This window comes from Corythoichthys intestinalis, chromosome 4 (assembly GCF_030265065.1).
Source record: "Corythoichthys intestinalis isolate RoL2023-P3 chromosome 4, ASM3026506v1, whole genome shotgun sequence".
Classification (NCBI taxonomy): Eukaryota; Metazoa; Chordata; class Actinopteri; order Syngnathiformes; family Syngnathidae; genus Corythoichthys; species Corythoichthys intestinalis.
In genome coordinates this window covers 1,302,720-1,327,097 of record NC_080398.1, presented here as the reverse complement: position 1 = coordinate 1,327,097, position 24,378 = coordinate 1,302,720, and the positions used below count along the sequence as shown (strand labels likewise).

The following is a 24,378-nucleotide window of genomic DNA, read 5'->3' as shown; positions in this document are numbered from 1 at the left end:
AGTTTTGGCTTCCTTTCTGTTGATTTTGGCTCACTTTAAAGGGATTTTGTGGCATTTTTGGGTCACTTCCTGTTGTCTGGCATTTTCAGATCACTTATGGTTGATTTTGGGACATTCCGTGGACGCCTCCTGTTGATTTTAGTGCAGTTCAGGGTCATTTGCTGTTTGCCAAGTACTTTTCTGTAATTTGGGGTCGCTTTATGTTGATTTTATGGCATTTCTGGGTCACCTCTTGTTATTTGGCAGTTCTGGGTCACTTCCTGTTGATATTGGGGGCAGTTTTGGCTCACTTGCTGTTAATTTTCAGGGCAGTTTTGGCTTCCTTTCTGTTGATTTTGGCTCACTTTGAAGTGATTTTGGGGGCATTTGTTGGCTGTTGTTTGGAATTTTCAGGTCACTTATTGTTGATTTTGGAGAATTTCGTGGTCACTTGTGGATTTTGGGGGCAGTTTTGGCTCACTACCTCTTGATTTTGGGGGCAGTTCTGGCTCACTACCTCTTGATTTTGGGGGCAGTTTGGGCTTCCTTTCAATTGATTTTGGCTCACTTCAAAGTTATTTTTTGGCATTTTTGGGTCACATTCTGTTATTTGGCATTATGATGTCACTTATTGTTGATTTTGGAGCATTTCGTGGTCTTTTGCTTTTGATTTTGGGGGCAGTTTTGGTTCACTTCCCGTTGATTTTGGGGGCAGTTTTGGCTTCCTTTCAGTTGATTTTGGCTAACTTCAAAGTTATTTTGTGGCATTTTTGGCTCACTTCCTGTTATTTGGCATTTTCTGGCTCACTACCTCTTGATTTTGGGGGCAGTTTGGGCTTCCTTTCAATTGATTTTGGCTCACTTCAAAGTTATTTTTTGGCATTTTTGGGTCACTTCCTGTTGTTTGGCATTATGATGTCACTTATTGTTGATTTTGGAGCATTTCGTGGTCTTTTGCTGTTGATTTTGGGGGCAGTTTTGGTTCACTTCCCCTTGATTTGGGGGGCAGTTTTGGCTTCCTTTCAGTTGATTTTGGCTCACTTCAAAGTTATTTTGTGGCATTTTTGGGTCACTTCCTGTTATTTGACATTTTCAGGTCTCATTGTTGATTTTGGAGCATTTCATGGTCACTTGCTGTTGACTTTGGGGGCAGTTTTGGCTCCCTACCTCTCGTTTCTGTTGATTTTGGCTCACTTTGAAGTGATATCGGGCTATTTCTTGGTCACTTCCTGTTGTTTGGCATTTTCAGATCACATATTGTTGATTTTGGAGCATTTCGTGGTCACTCGCTGTTGATTTTGGGGACAGTTTTGGCCCCTGTCCTGTTGATATTGGCTCACTACCTGTTGATTTTGGGGGCAGTTTTGGGTCACTTCCTGTTGATTTTGACTCACTTCCTGTTGATTTTGAGGGCAGTTTTTGCTCACTTACTGTTGATTTTGGGTCACTTTGAAAGGATTTTGGGTCATTTATGGGTCCCTTCCTGTTGTTGGCATTTTCAGGTCACTTATTGTTGATTTTGGAGCATTTCATGGTCACTTACTGTTGAATTGGGGTCATTTATGGGTCACTTCCTCATACTTGGGGGCATTGCCAAGTAATTTTCAGTTATTTTGTGTCACTGTATGTTGATTTTAGGGCATTTCTATGTCACTTCTTGTTATTTGACATTTCTGGGTCACTTCCTGTTTATTTTGACGCACTTTAAATTTATTTTTGGGCATTTCTGGGACACTGATTGTTGATATTTGAGCATTTCCTGGTCACTTCCTGTTGAGTTCCAGGTCACTTTCTCGTATTTGGGGGCATTGACAGGTCGTTTTCTGTTATTTTGGGTCACTACCTGTTGATTTGCAGGTCAGTTCTATTTGATTTTGAGGCATTTCTGGGTCACTTCCTGTTGATTTGGAGAAACTTTGTGATTGTCAAATTAATGGATCACATTTAAAGAATTGAAATTATGTACTTTTTTAGTTTTGATTCAATGATTTCCATTGTTCTCATTTAGTTGTATTATTTTTCAATGTAACATTTTCTTAATTGATATCCATAAATTTGGCAATGCTAATAAGTGGACTATTAACCTATAATCTATAAATAAATAAAACAAAATAACATTGAAGACTACAAAATGCCGTTTTTGGAGAAATTGCTGTGGTAGCTTTGCTGTAATGGTTGTTATATCGGATCAATTCCTGTTGATTGTGAGGCATCTCGGATTTCTGCAGATATTTGGTTTAATTTTGGGGCATTTCAGCTTCACTTTCTGTTAATTTGGCGGCATTTGAGTCCCTTTCTGTTGATTTTGGGTTATTTCTGGGACACTTCTTGATTGTAAAATAAATTGATCTTGTTTAAAGAATTGAAATCATGTACTTATTTGGTTTTGATTGAATTGGTTTCCATTGTACTTATTGATGGTAGCTTAGCAATCCTAAGCGGACAATGTAAATGGAAATAAACTACCATAGAAAACTTGAAAATGCCAATTCTGAAGAAATTGTGATGTCATAACTCATGCTTGAAAGGGTTAAATAATAGCAAAGGAAACGCAGTGTTGTCGCACACACTGCCTTGTGCAGTGTTTGTGTGTAAAGTTCCTTGAAGCTAGTCTGCTCTAAAAGGATGTTCTACTTCAAAATGGCATGACATTTTAAGACTTGTCTGATGTCCGTGTCTGAGCGGGGAAAGAAAAAAAGATAAATAATTCCAATTTGGACAGTCCGGGAAGGACCAGCTTCCTCCATGATACCCACCCCCTCTCCATTTGGAGTCCTTCTCAGTCCCTATCTGTTTTTTCCAGGTGCTTCTCACTGATCATGTTGGCCTTTTAAGTGATATCAGGAAATGATTGAAGAACGCTAAAATCCCTGAACATGGAAAATTAGTATTTTGTAACTATTTGGTAATTGTTCATTGGCTGAGAAACACTTTTTTCCGAAGTACAAGCAGATTAGTTGCCAATTAATTCTTGAGAAAACTGAAAAGAATCCACTTGTTCTTCCACACTTGTATGACTGAATAACATGAAATTGGAAATTATTTTTGCTGTATTGCCGAAAACCCCAAAGGGAAACCGCAATCTACCTTCTCGTTTTTCTTGATAATAACCGAGTGTGAAAGCGTCCTTAAGGAGATGCAGTGGTCCGAAGCAGAGTTCAGACCTTCCTTTATTCCACGTGTTTTTTCTCTCGACATCACCCCAGGCGTGAACCATCAGACAGAAAGGGTTTTTGCAGTTAAGCCCGCTTTCTGGGAGACGATACCGTCCCACCGCGTCGTAGCATCCCATCACGCAGGCGGATGAAAATATGGACGTGTGCGCACTGATGGCGATTCGCCACAGGAGGGCGGCGAGAGTTTAATTAACTTCCGGAATGTCGGACAAGGCCCACGGCGCCGTTCCCGTGCGCGGCCTTTAATTTAGCGCGCGGAATAAACAGGTGAACAGATGCTAGCCGTGGGCCGCTCGCTTGTAATTAATCATGTCGTCTAGAAACAAGCAAGGCGCAACCTCTGACGGCCTTGTGCTACATTTAGACAGGCTGGATGTGTCATTATCTACACCGAGCAAGTCTTGACCTTTACATGCATGACGCATCTCCGGGTGTTTGCCTCACTGTCAACAAGCATGCTGTAAAATTTGAAAAAAAAAATGGGATAAAATTACATTTTATTTGATTTTTACCTTGAAATATTAAAAAATCCTAAACAGAAAGCTTGCAAACCCCCCAAAAATTGCCGGGAATTTAAGCCGCTTATCTTCTCGGTACAATACACTATTATGCGATTCCCCTGAGCAACGGGTCGTTTTAGTAGATGGTAGGTTACAGTTCTCATTTTTGTGGCACTGTAAATCCACAAATCTGACTAGTTCTGGTCAAGATTGGTGAATATTAGTAGTAGACCTCCCTGAGTACCCCATACTCAAAACTGCAATTTTACTGTACCAATATTTACAAAAGTGAATTAAAAGTCCCACTTGTAACTTTGATCAAATTACAGTTCTCATTTTTGTTGCACTGTAAATCACAATTCTGAATAAATTCTGGCCAAGGTTGATAAATATTAGTAGTGGATCTCCCCAACTACTCCCATACTCAAAACTATGCATTTTTACTGTACAAATATTTAGCAAATTTGAATTAAAAATCCTACATGTGGGCTTTAATCTGGTTGCAGTTCTCATTTTTGTGGTACTGTAAATGCAAAATTCGGAATAAATTCTGGCCAAGGTTGATAAATATTAGTAGTGGACCTCTCCGACTACTCCCATACTCAAAACTATACATTTTTACTGAACAAATATTCAGCAATTTTGAATTAAAACTCCTACATGTGGACTTTGATCAGTTAACAGTTCTCATTTTTGTGGTACTTGAAGGGAAAAGTTACCGTTCTCGCACACACCGTATTATTGTCTGCATTAGTCTAACACATTCATCTAACTATAGTTTAGGCAGACTTCACTCAGTGCCCTTGACACAGTAAAGTTAATCACCTTATCGCTCATGAGGGGGAAAAGGAAAAATGGTACCGTTTCTCGTAGGCACCGTCTAACTGTTTGCATTACTCGAACACACGTAATATAATCAATCAGGGAATAGTATCATTTCTCATATTCACTGTAGGACTGCACTACTCTAACACACCTAATGTAAAATAAATAGCACACCATAGTTTAAAGAAACAGAATAGATACACGACACCATCTTATCACAGAAGCCCAAACGTGTGCGCCACGAGCAAGATTGATGCACCAACTCTGGCAATCAGTCGTACCGACAAACGAACAAGGACAAAGACCAGCGCGCTTTGTCCTAAAACAAGTAGTGCCAGCCCTGATAACAAAGTTGATAGCAAGCGCTTGTGACGTCTAGACCAACGTCGGTCGCTGTGGCAACCACATCCCATCCACGCACGAACCTAAACAGCCCGAAACCGGCCAGAGAGGGATGATCCCAAAGCAACGCCCGGACACACCTTCGGCCGGCCCACAGACTTAAAAAACACTGGACACTGAGATAATACAGATTTGCTGCTCGGAAACATTGGCTATGTAGCGTTGGGTTGGATTCAGCATTGTTCCCTCCGTCGTCTGTTTTTGCCTTGTTTTTGACCATTGTCGACAAATAAATTGTCAACCTGTTTTCGGTGAGTCTTCTTTAAACTTTTGAAACATGGAGTCAGTACAAAGGGTTAAAATAAGAAGAGAACGCGCGAAGTTCCCTTCCCGGTTGGCGCACGCGAGGCAGCATCGGCCGAGCGGCACTTGTTTTGGCTGTCGCTGTTTCCGTGCGGCTTGACTGGGGAGGCGAATTTCAACATACTGTAAATGCACAATTTTGAATGAGTTCTGGCCAGTGTTACTGAATATAAGTAGTAGACCTCTTTCAATACTCCCAGTGTTTCCCACAGGATTTTAGGAGACTGTGGTGGGAGGGTCTCTGACCATAGGATTTTTTGAAACTGTGGTGGTGGGCTGCATCGGAGTCGGACAGCCACACCATGTCGTGCCACGGCGAAATTTTTTTTTTTTCATTATTTTTTTCCCCCCAAGAAGAACCATAACAAAGATATATTTGAAATATTTCATTAGCTAGGCTAATGTTATAGCTCTCAGCTACGGTACATGTATGTAAAATGCGTTGCTGATTACAGCTACGTTACCCTATGTAATAATGCGACTTTTTTTTCTCGTAGCAATAGTACGACTTACATCTCGTAGTGACTCAGGGTTGGCAACCCAAACTGTTGAAAGAGCCATATTTGACACCCCCCCCCCCCCCCCAAAAAAAAAAAAAAAAAACCTGATACAGTATGTCTGGAGCAGCAAAAAATTAAAAGCCTTGTACAAGCCTTATAATTATCAATACTAGCTATATTAGCCTACTATAAAAATGACTAATTTGGCTAGAAATACATAATTAGCCTTCATGATTAATTGTTTATTTTCCCTGCAGTGGATCCTATAGCGCACCACGTGACTACTCTGTTGTACGATGACACCACAAGTTTAACTTCATTACAATATTAATGAATTGAAAGAATGTTTGTATCATGTTTGTCCTCCTAGAAATCCTATTAAAACAAAAAATAGATTTCCCTCCCCCATCTTTTTCCATTAAAAAAAAAAAAAAAAAAAAGCTCCGAAGCAGCACTAAAGAGCCGCATGCGGCCCAAGAGCCGTGGGTTTCAGACCGCCGTCGTAGCCCTCCTTTTTCCTTTTTATTTGACCCTCATAAGTACTACATTACCACAACAATAACAGTCCTTCTGTCAACTGACCCATTTACAGGACTGGGGGAATTCTAATGGCCGTGTAAAGAGTTTTTCTTGATTCGGTGAGAAGGTGAATAGTTTTTTCCCCGTTGTTCGTGAACTAAATTTCCACACAAACGCACATCGAGGTGCCATTACCTTAGCAAGGAGAGGTATGAGAGTCATTTTTCGAGTGTTCCAGAGCTCGCGAAATTGGTGGTGGTGGGGGGGGGGGGGCGCATTTATCCAACTTTCGTCAGCCGTAATTGTCTGAAGTTGGCGCGTCGGTGTTGTGCCGAAAAATAGCCACTCCACGCGAAATGTCCCCCCAACGGGAGCGCCCACACGTCACTCGTACAAACAGCCTTTTCTTACCAATCGATGGACACGGAAACGACGTTCTTGTACCGTGAATATGTATCATTTTACTCTGCTTGAAATAATAAATACTTTACTGTGACCAACGCTCTGAAAATAGAGCAAGGCTTTATTTTGGGCCCCGCCTCTCCCCGCAAGTTCAATCAGTTTGCCTTCCGTCCAAGACGGCCGTCCACCGCTCACTTTCGCCGAAAAGTCCGATCCAAACTATTGTAATGCCCCGGATATGGGGAAGAAGGAGAGAAGTCTGTATTTGCTTACCCACTTGATTGTGGTAACAATAATAAAGAAAAACAATTACAAAATAACAGCGGGCTGCTACGACATGCGACCGCTATCTCTCGCTATCTCGCTCGTTCTCCCATTCTTCCTACTCGTTCCCCTTGCGTCTCTTAAATAAATAAATAAAATAGTTCTCTAAAATGCTGCTCTCGCTCGCGCGGGTAGTAGAATGGAGTGGGCTACAGCTGTGTAATCGGCTGACTGACGCATCTGATGAGTATCTTTTTTTTTTTTTTTCGGCGGGGGGGCAAACGAGACTGTGGCGTGGTACTGTAAATTCACAATTTTGAATAAGTTCTGGTCGAGGTTGTTGAATATTAGTAGTTTACCTCTCTGGCTACTCACATACTCAAAACTATGACTTTTTATTTTACCAAAATTTGAATCAAAAGTACTACATGCATACTTTGATCAGGTTACAGTTCTCATTTTTGTGGTACTGTAAATGCACAATTCTGAATGGGTTCTGGCTAATGCTAGTGAATATTAGTAGTGTGCCTCTCTGACTACTCACATAAAAGTATGCATTTTTCCTGTACCAATATTTAGAAAAATTGTATTCGAAGTCCTGCATGTGTACCTTCACCTGGTTGCAGGTTACAGTTCTCAATTTTGTGGTACTGTAAATCCATAATTTTGAATAATTTCTGGCCAAGGTTGGTGATTATTAGTAGTGTACCTCTCTGACTACTCACATAAAACTATGCATTTTTCCTGCACCAATATTTGGAAAAATTTTCCCGCATGTGTACTTTGATGTGGTTACAAGTTAAAGTTCTCATTTTTGTGGCACTGTAAATCCACAATTTTGAATAATTTCTGGCCAAGGTTGGTGAATATTAGTAGTGTACCTCTCTGAGTACTTACATACACAAAACTACTACTTATACTTTACCAAAATTTTGAAAAGTTGAATTAAAGTCGTACATGCATACTTTTATCAGGTTACAGTTCTCATTTTTGCGGTACTGTAAATGCACAATTCTGAATGAGTTCTGGCCAATGTTAGTGAATATTAGTCGTGTACCACTCTAATTACTATGCATTTTTCCTGTACAAATATTTAGAAAATTTATATTAGAAGTCCTGCATGTGTGCAGTACTTTGTTCTGGTTACAGGTTTCAGTTCTCATTTTTGTGGTACTGTAAATGCACAATTTTGAAAACGTTCTGGCAAACCTTTGTGAGTACTAGTATTAGACCTCTTTAAATATTCCCATATTCAAAACTATGCATTTTTATTTTACCAAAATTCACCAAATTTGTATTAAAAATCCTGCATATGTAATTGGATCTGGTTACACGTTACAGTTCTGATTTATGTGGTACTGTAAATCCACAATCTTGGATAAGTTCTGGCCAAGGTCGGTGAATATTAGTATTGTACCTCTCTGACTACTCATATAAAACTATGCATTTTTCCTTTACCAATATTTAGAAAATTTGTATTAGAAGTCTTCCATGTGTACTTTGATCTGGTTACAGGCTACAGTTCTCATTTTTGTGGTACTGTAAATCCACAATTGTACATAAATTCTGGCAAAAGTTGGTGAATATTAGTAGTGTCCCTCTCTGACTACTCACATACTCAAAACGACTACTTTTTACTTTATCAAAATTTTGAAAATTTCAAAAGTCTACACGTGGACTTTGATCAGGTTGCAGTTTTTCATTTTTGTGGTACTGTAAATCACAATTCTGAATGAGTTCTGGCCAATGTTAGTGAATATTAGTAGTGTACCTTTCTGATTACTCAAATAAAACTATGCATTTTTCCTGCACCAATATTTAGAAAATTTTTCCTGCATGTGTACTTTGATGTGGTTACAAGTTAAATTTCTCATTTTTGTGGTACTGTAAATCCACAATCTTGAATAAGTTCTGGCCAAGGTTGGTGAATATTAGTAGTGTACCTCTCTGAGTACTCACATACACAAAACTGCTACTTTTACTTTGCCAAAATTTTGAAAATTTGAATTAAAGTCGTACATGCATACTTTTATCAGGTTGCAGTTCTCATTTTTGCGGTATTGTAAATGCACAATTCTGAATGATTTCTGGCCAATGTTAGTGAATATTAGTCGTGTACCACTCTAATTACTATGCATTTTTCCTGTACAAATATTTAGAAAATTTGTATTAGAAGTCCTACATGTGTACAGTACTTTGTTCTGGTTACAGGTTACAGTTCTCATTTTTGTGGTACTGTAAATCCACAATTTTGTATACATTCTGGCAAAATTTTGTGAATATTGGTACTAGACCTCTTTAAATACTCCCATACTCAAAAATAAGCATTTTTCCTGTGCCAATATTTAAAAATGTTGAATTAAAGTCCGACACGTATAATGTACTTTGATCATGTTACAGTTTTCATTTGTGAATCCACGGTTCTGAATAAAGTCTGGCCATGGTTGGTAAATATTAGGAGTCTACCTCTCTGACTACCCACATACTCAAAATATATATACTCATTTTGACTGTATGGGGGTGGGGGGGGGCTTATGCTCATCACACCCGGGCTTTATTCACATTGTTAGTCATCTGTCAAATCTGTACCCACTACTGTACTGTACCCACAGTTGAGTAATTTGTCCCCACAGATTACTAAATTTTGCCCATACCTAAATAATCTGTATCCACACTTTAGTAATTTTTACCCACTACTGTACTGTAACCCCAGTTTAGTACTCTGTAGAATCTGTGCCCACTACTTTTCTGTAATCACAGTTTAGTAATGGGTCAGTACAGATTACTAAACTGTTTGGGTATAGATTAGTAATATGTACCCACATCTGAGTAATCTGTGGGTACTGATGACAAATCTGTACCCAGTTTAGTAATTTTCCCCCACAGATTACTAAACTCTGCCCATAATTTAGTAATCTGCATCCACACTTTAGTAATCTTTACCCACTACTGTACTGTAACCCCAGTTTAGTACTCTGTAGAATCTGTACCCACTACTTTTCTGTAATCACTGTTTAGTAAACTATCAGTACAGATTACTAAACTGTTTCGTAAATTTTGGTTCAAGATTACTAAATTGTAGGAACAGTTTAGTAATCTGTGGTTACAGATTACTAAATTGTGGGGACAGTTTAGTAAAACTGTGGGGACAGATTAATAAACTGTGGGTACAGAATACTAAAACTGTAACCACATGTTACTAAACTGTGGGTACGGATTAGCGATGATTTTTTTTTTCTACCTTGGCACTCTGGGGTTTTGTACAATTCTCCTATAAGCGACCAACTGTACTTTCTACCACCCCTGTACCCACAGTTTAGTACTGTACTGCAGGGGTTCCCAACCTATTCCACTAAGGCACACTGTGGGTGCAGGATTTCATTCTTACCAAACAAGATGACAACACTTTTTCCCCAATCTGGTGTTTTACAAGTGCAATCAGTTGATTGCAGTCAGGTGTGGCTTGTTTTAGCAGAAGCCTCATTGGTTCAACTGTCTCTGCTGGATCGGCTGGAACAAAAACCAGGACCCACAGTGTGCCTTGAGGACTGGGTTGAAAACCCCTGCTGTACTGTACCTACAGTGTAGTCATATGTCCCCACGGATTACGAAACGGTGCCCATACTATCATAATCTGTATCCACACTTTAGTAATCTGTAGCCACTACTGTACTGTAACCACAGTTTATTCATCTGTAGAATCTGTACCCTTTACTTTTCTGTAATCACAGTTTAGTATTCTGTCAATACAGATTACTGAACTGTTTTGTAATCTGTGGGTATAGATTACTAAATTGTGGGGACAGTTTACTAAAACTGTGGGGACAGATTATTAAACTGTGGGTACAGGATACTAAAACTAAACACATGGGTACAGATTAGCTATGATTTTTTTTCTTTCTACCTTGGCACCAGGACAATTTTCCTGTAAGCGACCAACTGTACTTTCTACCACCCCTGCAGTCACACGTCACCGTCGCACCTTGACAAACCTTTGCCGACTTTCGATCTTCCGTCAGTGGCTTTGCCCGTGAGGCTTCCATCTTGCTTCCTCAATATCACACTCGACTCTGCTCTCTTTTGTTCCCGGACACTAAACGCACAATTTGGTGATTGATGAGCCATTAGCTAGCTCGGCCTCGGCCTTGGCCGCTGAGAACCTGGCCGAGAGTACAGGCGGCGAGAGACAAAAGAAAGTGCTTTCTTAAAGGCACAGACCTCCTTAAAGCCTGATAAAGTACGTTAGATTTGACTACACATATTAAACTAAGCCAATTTTCTTCTGTCTTGTCTTTTCAGCTGTTTAAGACTAAAGTGTTGGAGTTGGGCGCCAAGTTGCTCCCGGCCTTCAACACGCCGACAGGGATCCCGAGAGGAGTCATTAACTTGGGAAGGTGAGCATCTGCACTGACCTGAAAAATGGATTTATCATTTATGTAGATGAATCATCTTTGTAATAATGTATGTGTTATTTAAATAACTGCATATAGTGAGCACATGTGGGAACTATCACACCAATAACACAAACATTCTAACACAATGGTAGCTAGCCAATAGAGCACAGGTTTAAAAATAGCGGCCCAGGGGCCAGATTCAGCCTGCCAAAGCATTTTGAGTGCCCCAAGAAAGTAAATCACGTACATTGACAGGCCAATCGTGCTCTTTCGTCCAATCAATGTTCAAAGATGTCTGCCATTTTGGCATGTTTGCTAGCCAGTGTTGTATTCAGCAGCCCTTTTAATTTTCTTATCAGTCGTAGTCATATTTTAGTCATCTCAAAATGTGTTTGTCTTTTTCTAGTTTATGATGACGTTTATTCAAAGTGTTTTTGTCTGCGAAATTTAAATTACTCCAAAAATAAATAAAGGTTTCCAACTATTTCAAATGAGCATGATTAGCACATATTGTAGCATCTACAAATCTACATGATAATAAACACTCGGCAGGAAAACAGTATTTTCAATTAATTATACCCACATCCACGCCACGAACTGCATGTAAAAAGTTTTTCAAGAGTTTAAGAAGACTCACCGATTCACCGTGCTAAATGCTAATGCTAACGCGACAAGTTAGTTTAGTGGGTGATGATCACTCAGGACAGACCCATAAAGGCTAAAGCAACAAGGCATAGCAAAAATAAGAAAACAAAACTTACCAAGCAGCACCTGGCACATGTGTTTCACAAAAGGAACCTCGAATGGGCACACACTTAATCACCGCCAAGCCTCTGTATGGAGCGGGGGGAGGTGCAGCACGTCACATGAGTGACACAACCAAACGCTGCTAAAATGCGTGCTAACTACACATACGATAAGAAAATATCATACATTGTGAACTTATGACGGAAACTATGGCGAATTTTCATCTTGTCTCGTCCGACTACAGCTGGCATCCATCTCGTTATGTTTTAGTCTCCCAAGACACGTTTTTAGCTCGTCGTCGTGACGTCATTGTCATCAAAAATCTGTTCGTTGATGAATTACCGTAATTTTCGCACTACAGTATAAGGCGCACCTGACTATAGGCTGCCACCCACCAAATTTGACACGAAAACGACATTTGTTCATAGATAAGCTGCACTGGACTAAGAGCCGCAGCTTTCCTCACTCTATTATGGGATATTTACACTAAAAGATATTAACCGGTAACACGTTATTTGTAGAGGTGGGAATCTTTGGGCACCTAACGATTCGATTACGATTCAGAGGCTACGATTCGATTATAAATCGATTATTGATGCCCCCCCCCCCCATTAGCTGCTAATGTTTTGTACATTAGTTACAAAAAATGGAAAAAAAAAAAAAAAAAGTAAAGTTAGTAAGTCAAATTAACAGTTAAAAACAATACATAATATACTCAAATCCCGATTCTGTATCAGCAGCTTTAAACTACATTCAATTAATTTAATGTTGTGAATCAACCGTTAAAGTTGTTAAAATTGTCCCGTTATTCCATAATTTCCCCTTTGTCTACTTTCGACGTGAAAATTTAAAACTATTTTAAAGATAGATTCAAGTCAATATTTTACCGATTCAGGAGTATTTTAGATAAAAGGTTAATTAGGTTCGCTTGGACGATTCGCTACAACAGCCTTGCAGGGAAGTCTACTGCTTTAAGATGGCAGCCGTTTACTAACACTCGCATCTAGCTTTTTGTACATGTGCTGCTAACGCCACCGAGTCTATAATGCATCTAGTCCTATATAAATATGATATCTACCTTAACATTATGTGGGCGTACTTTGTAGCAGCTGTCGGCAGCAGTCAGGTATGTTGTTGTTTTTTTATCTCGCGGCATGAGTTGAGCTAGAGCCGTGAGTTGAGCATTGGCATTACCTGAGAGACCGGGTAATGACAAGCATGATGTCTAGCTACTCTCGCTCCGTTCCTCATTGCGTCCCGAAGACCACACGGCGCGCTGAGTGTTTTACTTCCGCTTTACTTGACAGATTTCAATAATCGGAATTTGGATGTTTTTGAATCGTTCTCGAATCTTCCACGGCCGAATCGCGAATAATCTAAGAATCGGAAATTTCGCACACCTCTAGTTATTTGACAGCGGCATCATACGATTGTCATAAGACCAAATGAACTCGATGAAGCATCATTTGGCCATCACTGCTCCCTTGAGGGAGACAGTCAACCTCTGCTGCCACCTGCTGTCAACACTGTTGTTGTCCAACATGCCTCCTAGCATGCACTGCAGCGCTACAGATGTAAATAACAATCAAAATTTATGTTCTGTGCTAATTATTTCTTCAGTTGCTGTTCCAGTTGTTTCATTAATTGCTCCTTATGGTATTTGGTAACACTTTATTTGACAGTGGCACTATAAAATTGCCATTATACAATCATAATTATGACATGAGACTGTCATGAGGATTAAAAATGCTTATAACAGAGGTCATTTAGTGTTATCCGACAAATTATCTCACTTTTTGAATGGATGTAAAAGATCCGAGCTGGACATAAATGGAGTTAGTGACATAATTTGCAAGATGACACTTAATGACATCTGTTATAAGCATTCAGTAATGCCAATGAGATTGTCATATCATAATTATGACATTTTTATGACGCCGCTGTCAAATAAAGTGTTACCCATTGACCCAAATAAATCAACAAATAATCCGCACTCACTATAAGCCAAAGGATTCAAAACGAAGGAAAAACGTAGCGGCTTATAGTCTGAAAATTACGGTACTTTCGTTATCGTCATCGTTGACAAAAACAACACTGCATGTTTGTGCCTAGCACAAGTTTTCTCCTTGTTTCTCCTCCTACGTTTCAAAATCTTGCGTTAGCTTCATTCAAGCCTCTAAAGCAGACATGTCCAAAGTCCGGCCCGGGGGCCAAATGCAGCCCGTGGTCAAATGTCATCCGGCCCCCAGTCTCATCCATAAAATCAATAATGTTTGGCCTGCACACAGACTTAATAAATTGGTCAGCAGTACTGATACAAGCATACGAATTAGCTTACACACCAAATGCTGCTCCTCATTTACCCACTAAAAGGCAGCAGCACTGTAAGCAACATTACCCCGTGTGACCCTTTACTCCCAATTTTCTAAAATGGCGACAATCAACAACAACAAAAAAAAGAAAGTTGACTGCGATGGCCGACCCTTCAAGGATAGAAAATTGGACTATTTCTTCACTAAAATACGCAACAACTGTGTCTGCCTCATTTGCAAAGAGACAGTCGCTGTTTTTAAAGAGTTCAAGGTGAGGCGATATTACCAAACAAGACACGCCGACATGTACAACAAGATTACAGGGAAGATGCGTAGCGAGAAATTGAAGCAATTTGAAGCTAGTTTAATTTTACAGCAGCAGTATTTCACAAGAGCCCGAGAGTCGAAGGAGAAAGCCACAAAGGCTAGTTGCAAAATTGTTGAAATTATTAATAAATAAATAAATAAAAAAAAGTAGTGCTGCAACGATTAATCGATTAACTCGAGTATTCGATTAGAAAAAAATATTCGAACTAAATTTTGTTGCTTCGAGTATTCGTTTAATTGAAGTTGCATTGTAATGGTTGATTTTAAAAGTGTTTGCATTTAATTTTACTGATGAGGGTGGATCCAATGCCCTCTGGTCTGCCTCTTTTCACATGGCTGAATCCAACTGCTCCCTGTTAAGACCAACATAAGCTAACTTTTTGTTTGAGCGAATGTTTTTTAATGCATTCTTAATTTAGTTTGTGGGAATATGTGTCTGAAGCACTTGTTAAGAGCATTGTAAAAAAAACTTTAGCATTTTATAGCATTTAAGCTAGCAGACTTTTTCTATCCAAGTTAACCAATTTTTCTTTTGTTTGTACACAGATCCTCACTTATATATAAAAAAAAAATTATATCATTTGAGGCTCAGCTCAGGTGTTTTAATTTTTCATGTTCCTTATCCGATTACTCGATTATTCGAACAAACTAGTCCATCGATTAATCGACTACTAAAATATTCGATAGCTGCAGCCCTATAATAAAGCAAATGTGACACACAAAACGGCTTGCTATAATTTGCTTAAATGTATTGTTCTTCGTAAAGGACGTCAGCCAAGGTCGGCCCCCCAAATTTTTACCACACCAAATCTGGCCCCCTTTGCAAAAAGTTTGGACACCCCTGCTCTAAAGCAAACTCATTCGACCAAATACGACGGCCAGATTTTCTATTTAAAAACTTTTAACCAAGTGTTTGGCGTGCTTGCCAGTTAATGTAGCAGAGTGCTTCATAGTAGAGTGTTTATGTGATTTCAATTAGGCGTTAATCCATGTGCGTAAACAAAAATGGCCTGAATATTATTTGCATGCATTACATTGCACGAACTGGCCCGGACCGTTCATCTGTTCCAAAGCATTAACGCGTCTCCATTAAGCAGCTAATAAACAGACAGGCAACACGGCTTCAGTGATTTTAAACACAGTGTCTGTTTAGTTATTACTTTTGCTTTACGCGTCGGGTGGGGTGCAACCAAGCGAGGTAGACATCTGCTGGCTCGCTCCGTTATCTTATCTTGTACTGCACATCAGGATGGAAAGGCTGGATGTTATGTGATGGGTGGTCATGTAAGGTGAAGAAGTAAGCCAAGATAGAATTTTCTAAACCACTCTGTGACCTTTTACTATCACAAAAACTCCACTGCTTGCACTTGTTTTCAAATGTTAGACGTCTTTTGTATGTGGCTGCTTATTCTGTGTGCATTTTACGTTGTGTTGCAGTGGCAGTAGTTGGAGTTGGGGCTGGGCATCGGCCGGGAGCAGCATCCTGGCCGAGTTCGGGACCCTGCACCTGGAATTTGTTCACCTCAGCGAACTCTCTGGTGACCCCGTCTATACTGAGAAGGTAGAAATATTCAGCTCGGGTTTTATTCTGACGAAATAGCATATTTTCCGGTGTAGAAGTCACACATTTTCATACTTTAGCTGAGGTGGGTCTTGAAACCAAAAACAACATCCTTTTCTTGTTAATTGGAATGAGTTTATCACTAGTAGACGTCCAATCTATTTGAACTGGGAGGGTGGCAACCCTCCCACTTCAAACTGATTGGACGTCTTTGGCCGTCAGTGGCAGCCAATGCCAGGTGAAGGGAACAGTAGCTTTTCTCATATTTACTGTTTGTACAGTGCCTTGCAAAAGTATTCGGCCCCCTTGAATCTTGCAACCTTTCGCCACATTTCAGGCTTCAAACATAAAGATATGAAATTTAATTTTTTTGTCAAGAATCAACAACAAGTGGGACACAATCGTGAAGTGGAACAACATTTATTGGATAATTTAAACTTTTTTAACAAATAAAAAACTGAAAAGTGGGGCGTGCAATATTATTCGGCCCTTTTACTTTCAGTGCAGCAAACTCACTCCAGAAGTTCAGTGAGGATCTCTGAATGATCCAATGTTGTCCTAAATGACCGATGATGATAAATAGAATCCACCTGTGTGTAATCAAGTCTCCGTATAAATGCACCTGCTCTGTGATAGTCTCAGGGTTCTGTTTAAAGTACAGAGAGCATTATGAAAACCAAGGAACACACCAGGCAGGTCCGAGATACTGTTGTGGAGAAGTTTAAAGCCGGATTTGGATACAAAAAGATTTCCCAAGCTTTAAACATCTCAAGGAGCACTGTGCAAGCCATCATATTGAAATGGAAGGAGCATCAGACCACTGCAAATCTACCAAGACCCGGCCATCCTTCCAAACTTTCTTCTCAAACAAGGAGAAAACTGATCAGAGATGCAGCCAAGAGGCCCATGAACACTCTGGATGAACTGCAGAGATCTACAGCTGAGGTGGGAGATTCTGTCCATAAGACAACAATCAGTCGTACACTGCACAAATCTGGCCTTTATGGAAGAGTGGCAAGAAGAAAGCCATTTCTCAAAGATATCCATAAAAAGTCTCGTTTAAAGTTTGCCACAAGCCATCTGGGAGCCACACCAAACATGTGGAAAAAGGAGCTCTGGTCAGATGAAACCAAAATTGAACTTTTTGGCCACAATGCAAAACGATATGTTTGGCGTAAAAGCAACACAGCTCATCACCCTGAACACACCATCCCCACTGTCAAACATGGTGGTGGCAGCATCATGGTTTGGGCCTGCTTTTCTTCAGCAGGGACAGGGAAGATGGTTAAAATTGACGGGAAGATGGATGCAGCCAAATACAGGAACATTCTGGAAGAAAACCTATTGGTATCTGCACAAGACCTGAGACTGGGACGGAGATTTATCTTCCAACAGGACAATGATCCAAAACAAAGCCAAATCTACAATGGAATGGTTAAAAAATAAACGTATCCAGGTGTTAGAATGGCCAAGTCAAAGTCCAGACCTGAATCCAATCGAGAATCTGTGGAAAGAGCTAAAGACTGCTGTTCACAAACACTCTCCATCCAACCTCACTGAGCTCGAGCTGTTTTGCAAGGAAGAATGGGCAAGAATGTCAGTCTCTCTATGCGCAAAACTGATAGAAACATACCCCAAGCGACTTGCAGCTGTAATTGGAGCAAAAGGTGGCGCTACAAAGTATTAACGCAAGGGGGCCGAATAATATTGCACGCCCCACTTTTCAGTTTTTTATTTGTTAAAAAAGTTGAAATTATCCAATAAATTTTGTTCCACTTCACGATTGTGTCCCACTTGTTGTTGATTCTTGACAAAAAAATTAAGATTTTATATCTTTATGTTTGAAGCCTAAAATGTGGCGAAAGGTTGCAAGGTTCAAGGGGGCCGAATACTTTTGCAAGGCACTGTAGTGCTATTTTTTTCCACATCAAATGTGAACAAGTAGTAAATTCCAACAACTAAACAATGGCAATGACGTTGTGTAATGGTAAGCTTTTGGCAACAATTACTTAGAGAGTAAACACCCAAGTTGCACGAAAATGCCTTTAAACATAAGCCATTCCTAACATATATCACATTACTACACTGCAAAAACACCTCCTTAAAACCAGCAGAATTGGACAAAACTGTTGATTGCGCATATTTGGAGGCTAAATCAAGTATATAATTATCGGATTGCATTATCGGTTGAATTGCGTTTTATCTGGATTATCTGTGTGACGTCATAATTGCCTTTATCGGCCGATAATTATCGGTGACCGATATTATCGTGCATCTCTAATGTCAATAATTACTTACCCAATGCTCATGATTGCTGAAGCCTATAAAATCAGTCGCACCCAAGCGCCAGCAGAGGGCGGCAAAACTCCATAAAACACAATTAACAAGTGGGCATTTCACTCTACTGTCATTTAAATCTGTCTGAGCGGGACATGTGCGTTAATTGCGACAAACAAGGTGCAAGGCACTGTAAATTACATTTTTGCACAGTAACATTTGATCTTTGTATACTTAAAAATTTTACACACATATTTGGATAGAATTATCGGAGTGACTTTATCGGTTATCGGGTGGAAGGGGCAGAAAATTATCGGTTATCGATATCGGTTGAAAAATGTATTATCGTGCATCACTAATTGACATCAACAATGGCGGGCTACTAGTTTATTTTTTGATTGAACATTTTACAAATTTTATTAAAACGAAAACATTAAGAGGGGTTTTAATATAAAATTTCTATAACTTGTACTAACATTTATCTTTTAAGAACTACAAGTCTTTCTATCCATGGACCGCTTTAACAGAATGTTAATGCCATCTTGTTGATTTGTTATAATAAAAAAAACAGTCCTTAGGTAACGTATGTTGAATGTATATATCCATCTTGTGTCTTATCTTTCCATTCCAACAATTTATTTTACAGAATATATATATAATTTACAGAAAAATATGGCATATTTTAGAGATGGTTTGAAATGCGATTAATTGCGATTAATTACGATTAATTAATTTTTAAGCTGTAATTAACTCGATTAAAATTTTTAATCGTTTGACAGCCCTAATAATAAACAATGTATAGTTCTTCATAGCCTCTTCATTTTTCTGTCAAAGTGCACGAAATTGATGCATTTTACAATTTAAAAAAAAAAAAAAAAAAGTCTTTGTTTTGATTTCTTCTGTTATTGATGGGTTTGTTTGTACTGTACAGGTGATGAACATCAGAAAGCTTCTGAATAAGATTGAGAAACCCCAAGGCCTGTACCCCAACTTCCTCAGTCCGGTCAGCGGAAACTGGGTCCAACGTGAGTACGCTTATGTGAATGATTGACATTACAATGCTACACCTCTTACTGACATCGCAAATCAAAATCTCTTTATGCTGTCATACTGCAGAAGTGCCTAATATTTTGGCCGTACAGTAAATCCTGTTGAGCTTCACTCGAGTTCACATTGAAATTCATAGCTGAATATGATATTTCAGCAGGGGCGTGCATGCGACTCCCACACCATGTTCTCACAATGCCGCTCGCTAGTGTTTGTCCTTGACACACATACACACACACTCCTTCCTTTCTGTGAGATAACATAGGCAACTAGCAACAATTAGCCTCTGTATTCATGCGGAATCGTTGCGTAGCAGACCCCCTACACCACCCTGATCATTTTCACGCCTTTTCTGGTAAATCGGAAAGGATCCAATTTTCCAAAGTAATTGAATTCATTATCATTTCAATAAGGCAAAAGCGGCGGGAGCTCGGCAGAGCCTGCTTTGATGTTGCGCATTAATAAGCGGAACAATTGACGGACGGTGTCGACGCCGTGTGAGGCGACACCTTAGGAAACCGCAACATCATAAACATACGCGTCAATGCCGAATGAGTTAATGTTGACTGACTCAGAGTGACTACTTGTTCTTCCCAGATCACGTATCCATAGGCGGATTGGGAGACAGTTTCTACGAGTACCTCATTAAGTCGTACCTGATGTCGGACAAGACGGACGAGGATGCCAAGAACATGTACTACAACGCTCTGGAGGTACGCTACGCTAAGCATTGGCGATTTTATGATCGGAGCTCAAGAAGAATTAAACCTGGTGGAAATGGTCATTATTAGAGGTTGAGATCTTGCGTTGCCCCGCGGCGGTTTCTCGGCATCATCCTGCCTCCGCCTTCCCCTCTCTTCTCTGACTGGGTATTCGCCCTGTGCTCCGTCGCGGGTCGCTGGCTGGGCGCCGGTGTATCGGCTGGATGCTGCCTACTCCGGCAGGGGACCCTGCCTTGCCCTGGGGTGGTGGTGCGTCTTGCCCTCCCTGAGGGCCGGTTGATGGGTGCGCGGGTGGCCCGGGGGACCACCCTGGATCCCGGGGGGACGATGGCGCCTTTGCTGGGCTGCGGGAGGAGGGATGAGCTGCGCTGAACCCCGTCCCACCCGGCCTCCCTCCCCGGGCTGGCTGGGTGGGGGCCGTGGCCCTGGGTTGGCGCCCGCGTTGCGTCTCCACTCGTCTGCGTGGCTGTCGCGCACTTGGTGGGGCTCGTGTGCGGCTGGATGTGACAGGGCGCGCTCCTGGCGATGGGGGCGGCGTAGGGTCGGTCGCCAATGGGCTTACACTCACAAGGGATTCACATGATTACTGGGTTCTAGATCACAGAGCTGATTTGTGTACACTCTACCCCTTTCAATCACTTAGCTTATAGACTCCCCCACCCCCGTCCCCCTCTTTCCCTGGTCAACAGGACCCCCACATGGTTTCAACCGGAAATACATCTAGCTGACGATAGCACCAACATATTAGTAATTAGTAGGGTTGTTCCGATCATGTTTTTTTGCTCCTGATCCGATCCCGATATTTCCTGATCTGATTGCTTTTTTTTTTTTTTGCTCCCGATTCAATTCCAATCATTCCCGATAATTTTTCCCGATCATATACATTTTGGCAATGCATTAAGAAAAAAATGAATAAAACTCAGACGAATATATACATGCAACATACAGTACATAAGTACTGTATTTGTTTATTATGACAATAGATCTTCAAGATGGCATTTACAGTACATTATTAACATTCTTTCTGTGAGAGGGATCCACGGATAGAAAGACTTGTAATTCTTAAAGGATAAATGTGACTTTGTATATTGTGACTAAATATTGCCATCTAGTGTATTTGTTGAGCTTTCAGTATATGATACTGTAGCCATTTAACTGTTCTGCCCAAAAGCATGATGGGAAGTGGAACCATGACTGTGCGTAGTGGCACCAATTGATATATCTTCTCTTCGTTGAGAAATAACATAGGGTGTTAAGAAAAAAGATCAACTACTACCTTTCTTCCCCACATTGCTTCGCACGATATTTCTAATTGTTGATAGAGGCATTGTAAGGTTTTAGCCATTTAAAAAAAGGCTTCAAAGACCACCAAAATTCACTCTACTCATTTTACGCTGCCTTTTAGCTCTATATATAGGTAAAACGGCGCCATTATAGATTGAACGCGACAATGCGTGAGCGGGTCGTGCAGCGCATGCGTTAATTGCGTTAAATATTTTATCGTGATTAATTTGAAAAAAAAATAATTACCGCCGTTAACACGATAAATTTGATAGCCCTACTTTAAGCCAAAACTAAATATTCTCGATCAGTGTAAGACATTTTGTCTGTAACGTTAAATACAATTAGAAAACAATTTAATTAAAAAATATATATATTTTAAAAAAGGCATGTCCCATATTTTTTTGCTAGTTCCGATACTTTGAAAATGACGTGATCGGACCCGACCGATCAGGCATAGAAATTAGTGTAGATGTTCAATGTGTTTCTTTTATTTGTTCTCTAGTGTTTCTTTTCTTCTGTTGCCCCATAACCCCATCCTGCTTTGTCATAATAAACGAGGGATGTTGAATGATCACAATGGGAGTATGTCATACTCTCAATGTGAAACATTAAAACAGTTCAGACCAACCGGGCACTTAGACTTCCATTCTCCGTGTCAAACAGCTGAACAAGACAGGTTTAAAAAAAGGAAAAAAAAAGGTCGTCCCATATATTAGCTAGCCGATATATCGGGGCCAATGTATGGATCTTGGAAGGTCTGTTCATGATAAATAAAGATATTTTTTCATTTTATTAATCAAATCCTCTTCCTCCGAATCCATGTCCCCTCACGCTGGGGACTCATCCTCTTTAACTTGGCATAATTCACTGCTTCAGTTCGTCTGCTAAGGACAAGATGCTCATCTACTGGTGTTCTACACCTTTTCTACCCCTGCCTTGTTATTGTGATGCAATTTTGTCAATGTAACTGTGAGAAAAATTGATTATTCCAGCAGTGACGTGATATGAAACATTGCAGATGCAAGAAAGAAGAAATTAATGGGTATGTTGTAGGCAAATTTTGGCCGAACTGTACGTGCTTAGCAAAAACTGAATCTTGTCACTTCGTGTTGATTTTATGGCATCTCGGATTTTGACCTTTAGTCCTGAATTGGTATGTTTTTGGCAATTTTTGGCTGAACTATACATTTTTAGCAAAAACCGAGGAGAACTTTTGTGCCACGTAGCATCCTGAATTTTTTTATGTAGTGACTGTCCGCCAGATCCGGCGTCAGCTTGCCAAGTTCACATAGCAATCACGTTGACTGAACGCCTCAGTGCACCAGATACAGCCAGGATCATCAATCTCACAGTCCAAATGATAGGTTACGCACTGGTCTGGGGTGGACCGTGCAAACCGGACGCGCTTAAAATCTGAAATTCAACAGTCGACGTGTGACATCACAACAGCGCGCACCCTGAAGGCGGGAATCAACAGCGACATTAAACAGGAGAACACGCATGATTCTGGACACATCATCTCAGCGTACGGAAATAAGAAATTAATGGGTATGTGTTAGGCAAATTTTTGCCGAATTGTACGTGTTTAGCAAAAACTGAATCTTGTCACTTCCTGCTGATTGTGAGGAATCTCGGACTTCCTGTAGATATCAAATCACTTCCTGTTGACTTTGGGACATTTTAGGGTAACTTCCTGTTGATTTGGGGGCATTTAGGGGTAACTTCCTGTTGATATCTGGTCACTTCCTGTTGATTTAGGGGCATTTCGGTGTCATTTCCTATTGATATCGGTTTGCTTCCTGTTGATTGGGAGGACTGGGGGTAATTTCCTGTGGATATTGGGTCTTTTCCTTTGGACTTTGGCACATTTCAGGGTAACTTCCTGTTGATTTGGGGGCATTTATGGGTAACTTGCTGTTGATATTGAGTCACTTGGATTGGAAATCAATAGGAGTCAATGGAAGCTTTTGAGCAATTGAAATGAATGGCAGATAGGGCTATTGGAAATCAATATGAAATTTTGGCCTTTAGTCATGAATGGGTATGTTTTTGGCAAAAACCGAAGAGAATTTTTGTGCCACGTAGCACCCTGAATTTTTTGATGTATAAATGATGTGATTTGGACAAAAATTGTGGGACAAGTAGCATTTTTTTATTTTTATTTTTTTCCCAAAAAAAAACTCGAACGGTCATTTTTGGGGTGTCGAACGAAAGTCGTTTTGGTGTGTAAATGGTGTCGGTGAATCAGTTTTGGCTGGGCGGTGCGCTGAAAATTGGGGAGAATAAGGAATAACATTAAGAATAAAAATAATGAGAATAAAAAATAATAGCATATATAGTAGCTTTGCATGCAATGCAAAAGCTACCATCAATTTAGCATTTTTGATGCTCTGATGATCCTCTTAGGCGCCCTCTACTGGCAGTAAGGCATTCATGTACTGCAATTGAAATTGAATTGATAGGCCGGATTTTGCTTCAGGTGCTTTGGTCTCTTTCCACAGTTTTAATTTGAATGTTATTTCTCTCTTCTCCAATTTAGCATGTAATAAGGCCTTTGAATGCCACATTTGGAATCCCTGCTCCTGTTTAACTTTGCACTCCCATCGCTTGACATTTAAGACTTTTGAAAGGTTTTTGTGGATTTTTAATAGGTACTATTAGAAACTTTTCAAATGTGACTTGGGTTCAGAGTTTTTTATGTAACAAAGCTTGATGGTGGGAGCCCAAGTTAAATGCTACTGAAATCAGACAATTTAGGGGAGAATATGAAAAAAACAGTAGCTGAACTTTAGCTTTGAAAAAGAATAAATTGTGTTTCATTTGTTTTCAAAACTGTT

The 24,378-nt window shown here is 40.1% G+C and overlaps 1 protein-coding gene across 2 annotated transcripts in view; it reads left to right on the top strand.

Annotated features, from left to right (window-relative positions):
* The window catches only part of LOC130914353 (mannosyl-oligosaccharide 1,2-alpha-mannosidase IA-like), a 390,270-nt gene that overhangs the window by 346,317 nt on the left and 19,575 nt on the right, over positions 1-24,378 (top strand). For both annotated transcript variants that reach the window (XM_057833457.1, XM_057833456.1), the window contains 4 exons: positions 11,170-11,264; positions 16,088-16,211; positions 19,420-19,513; positions 20,133-20,248. In XM_057833457.1, the coding sequence (XP_057689440.1) occupies positions 11,170-11,264; positions 16,088-16,211; positions 19,420-19,513; positions 20,133-20,248 (429 nt within the window). The remainder of the gene's footprint in view (positions 1-11,169; positions 11,265-16,087; positions 16,212-19,419; positions 19,514-20,132; positions 20,249-24,378) is intronic.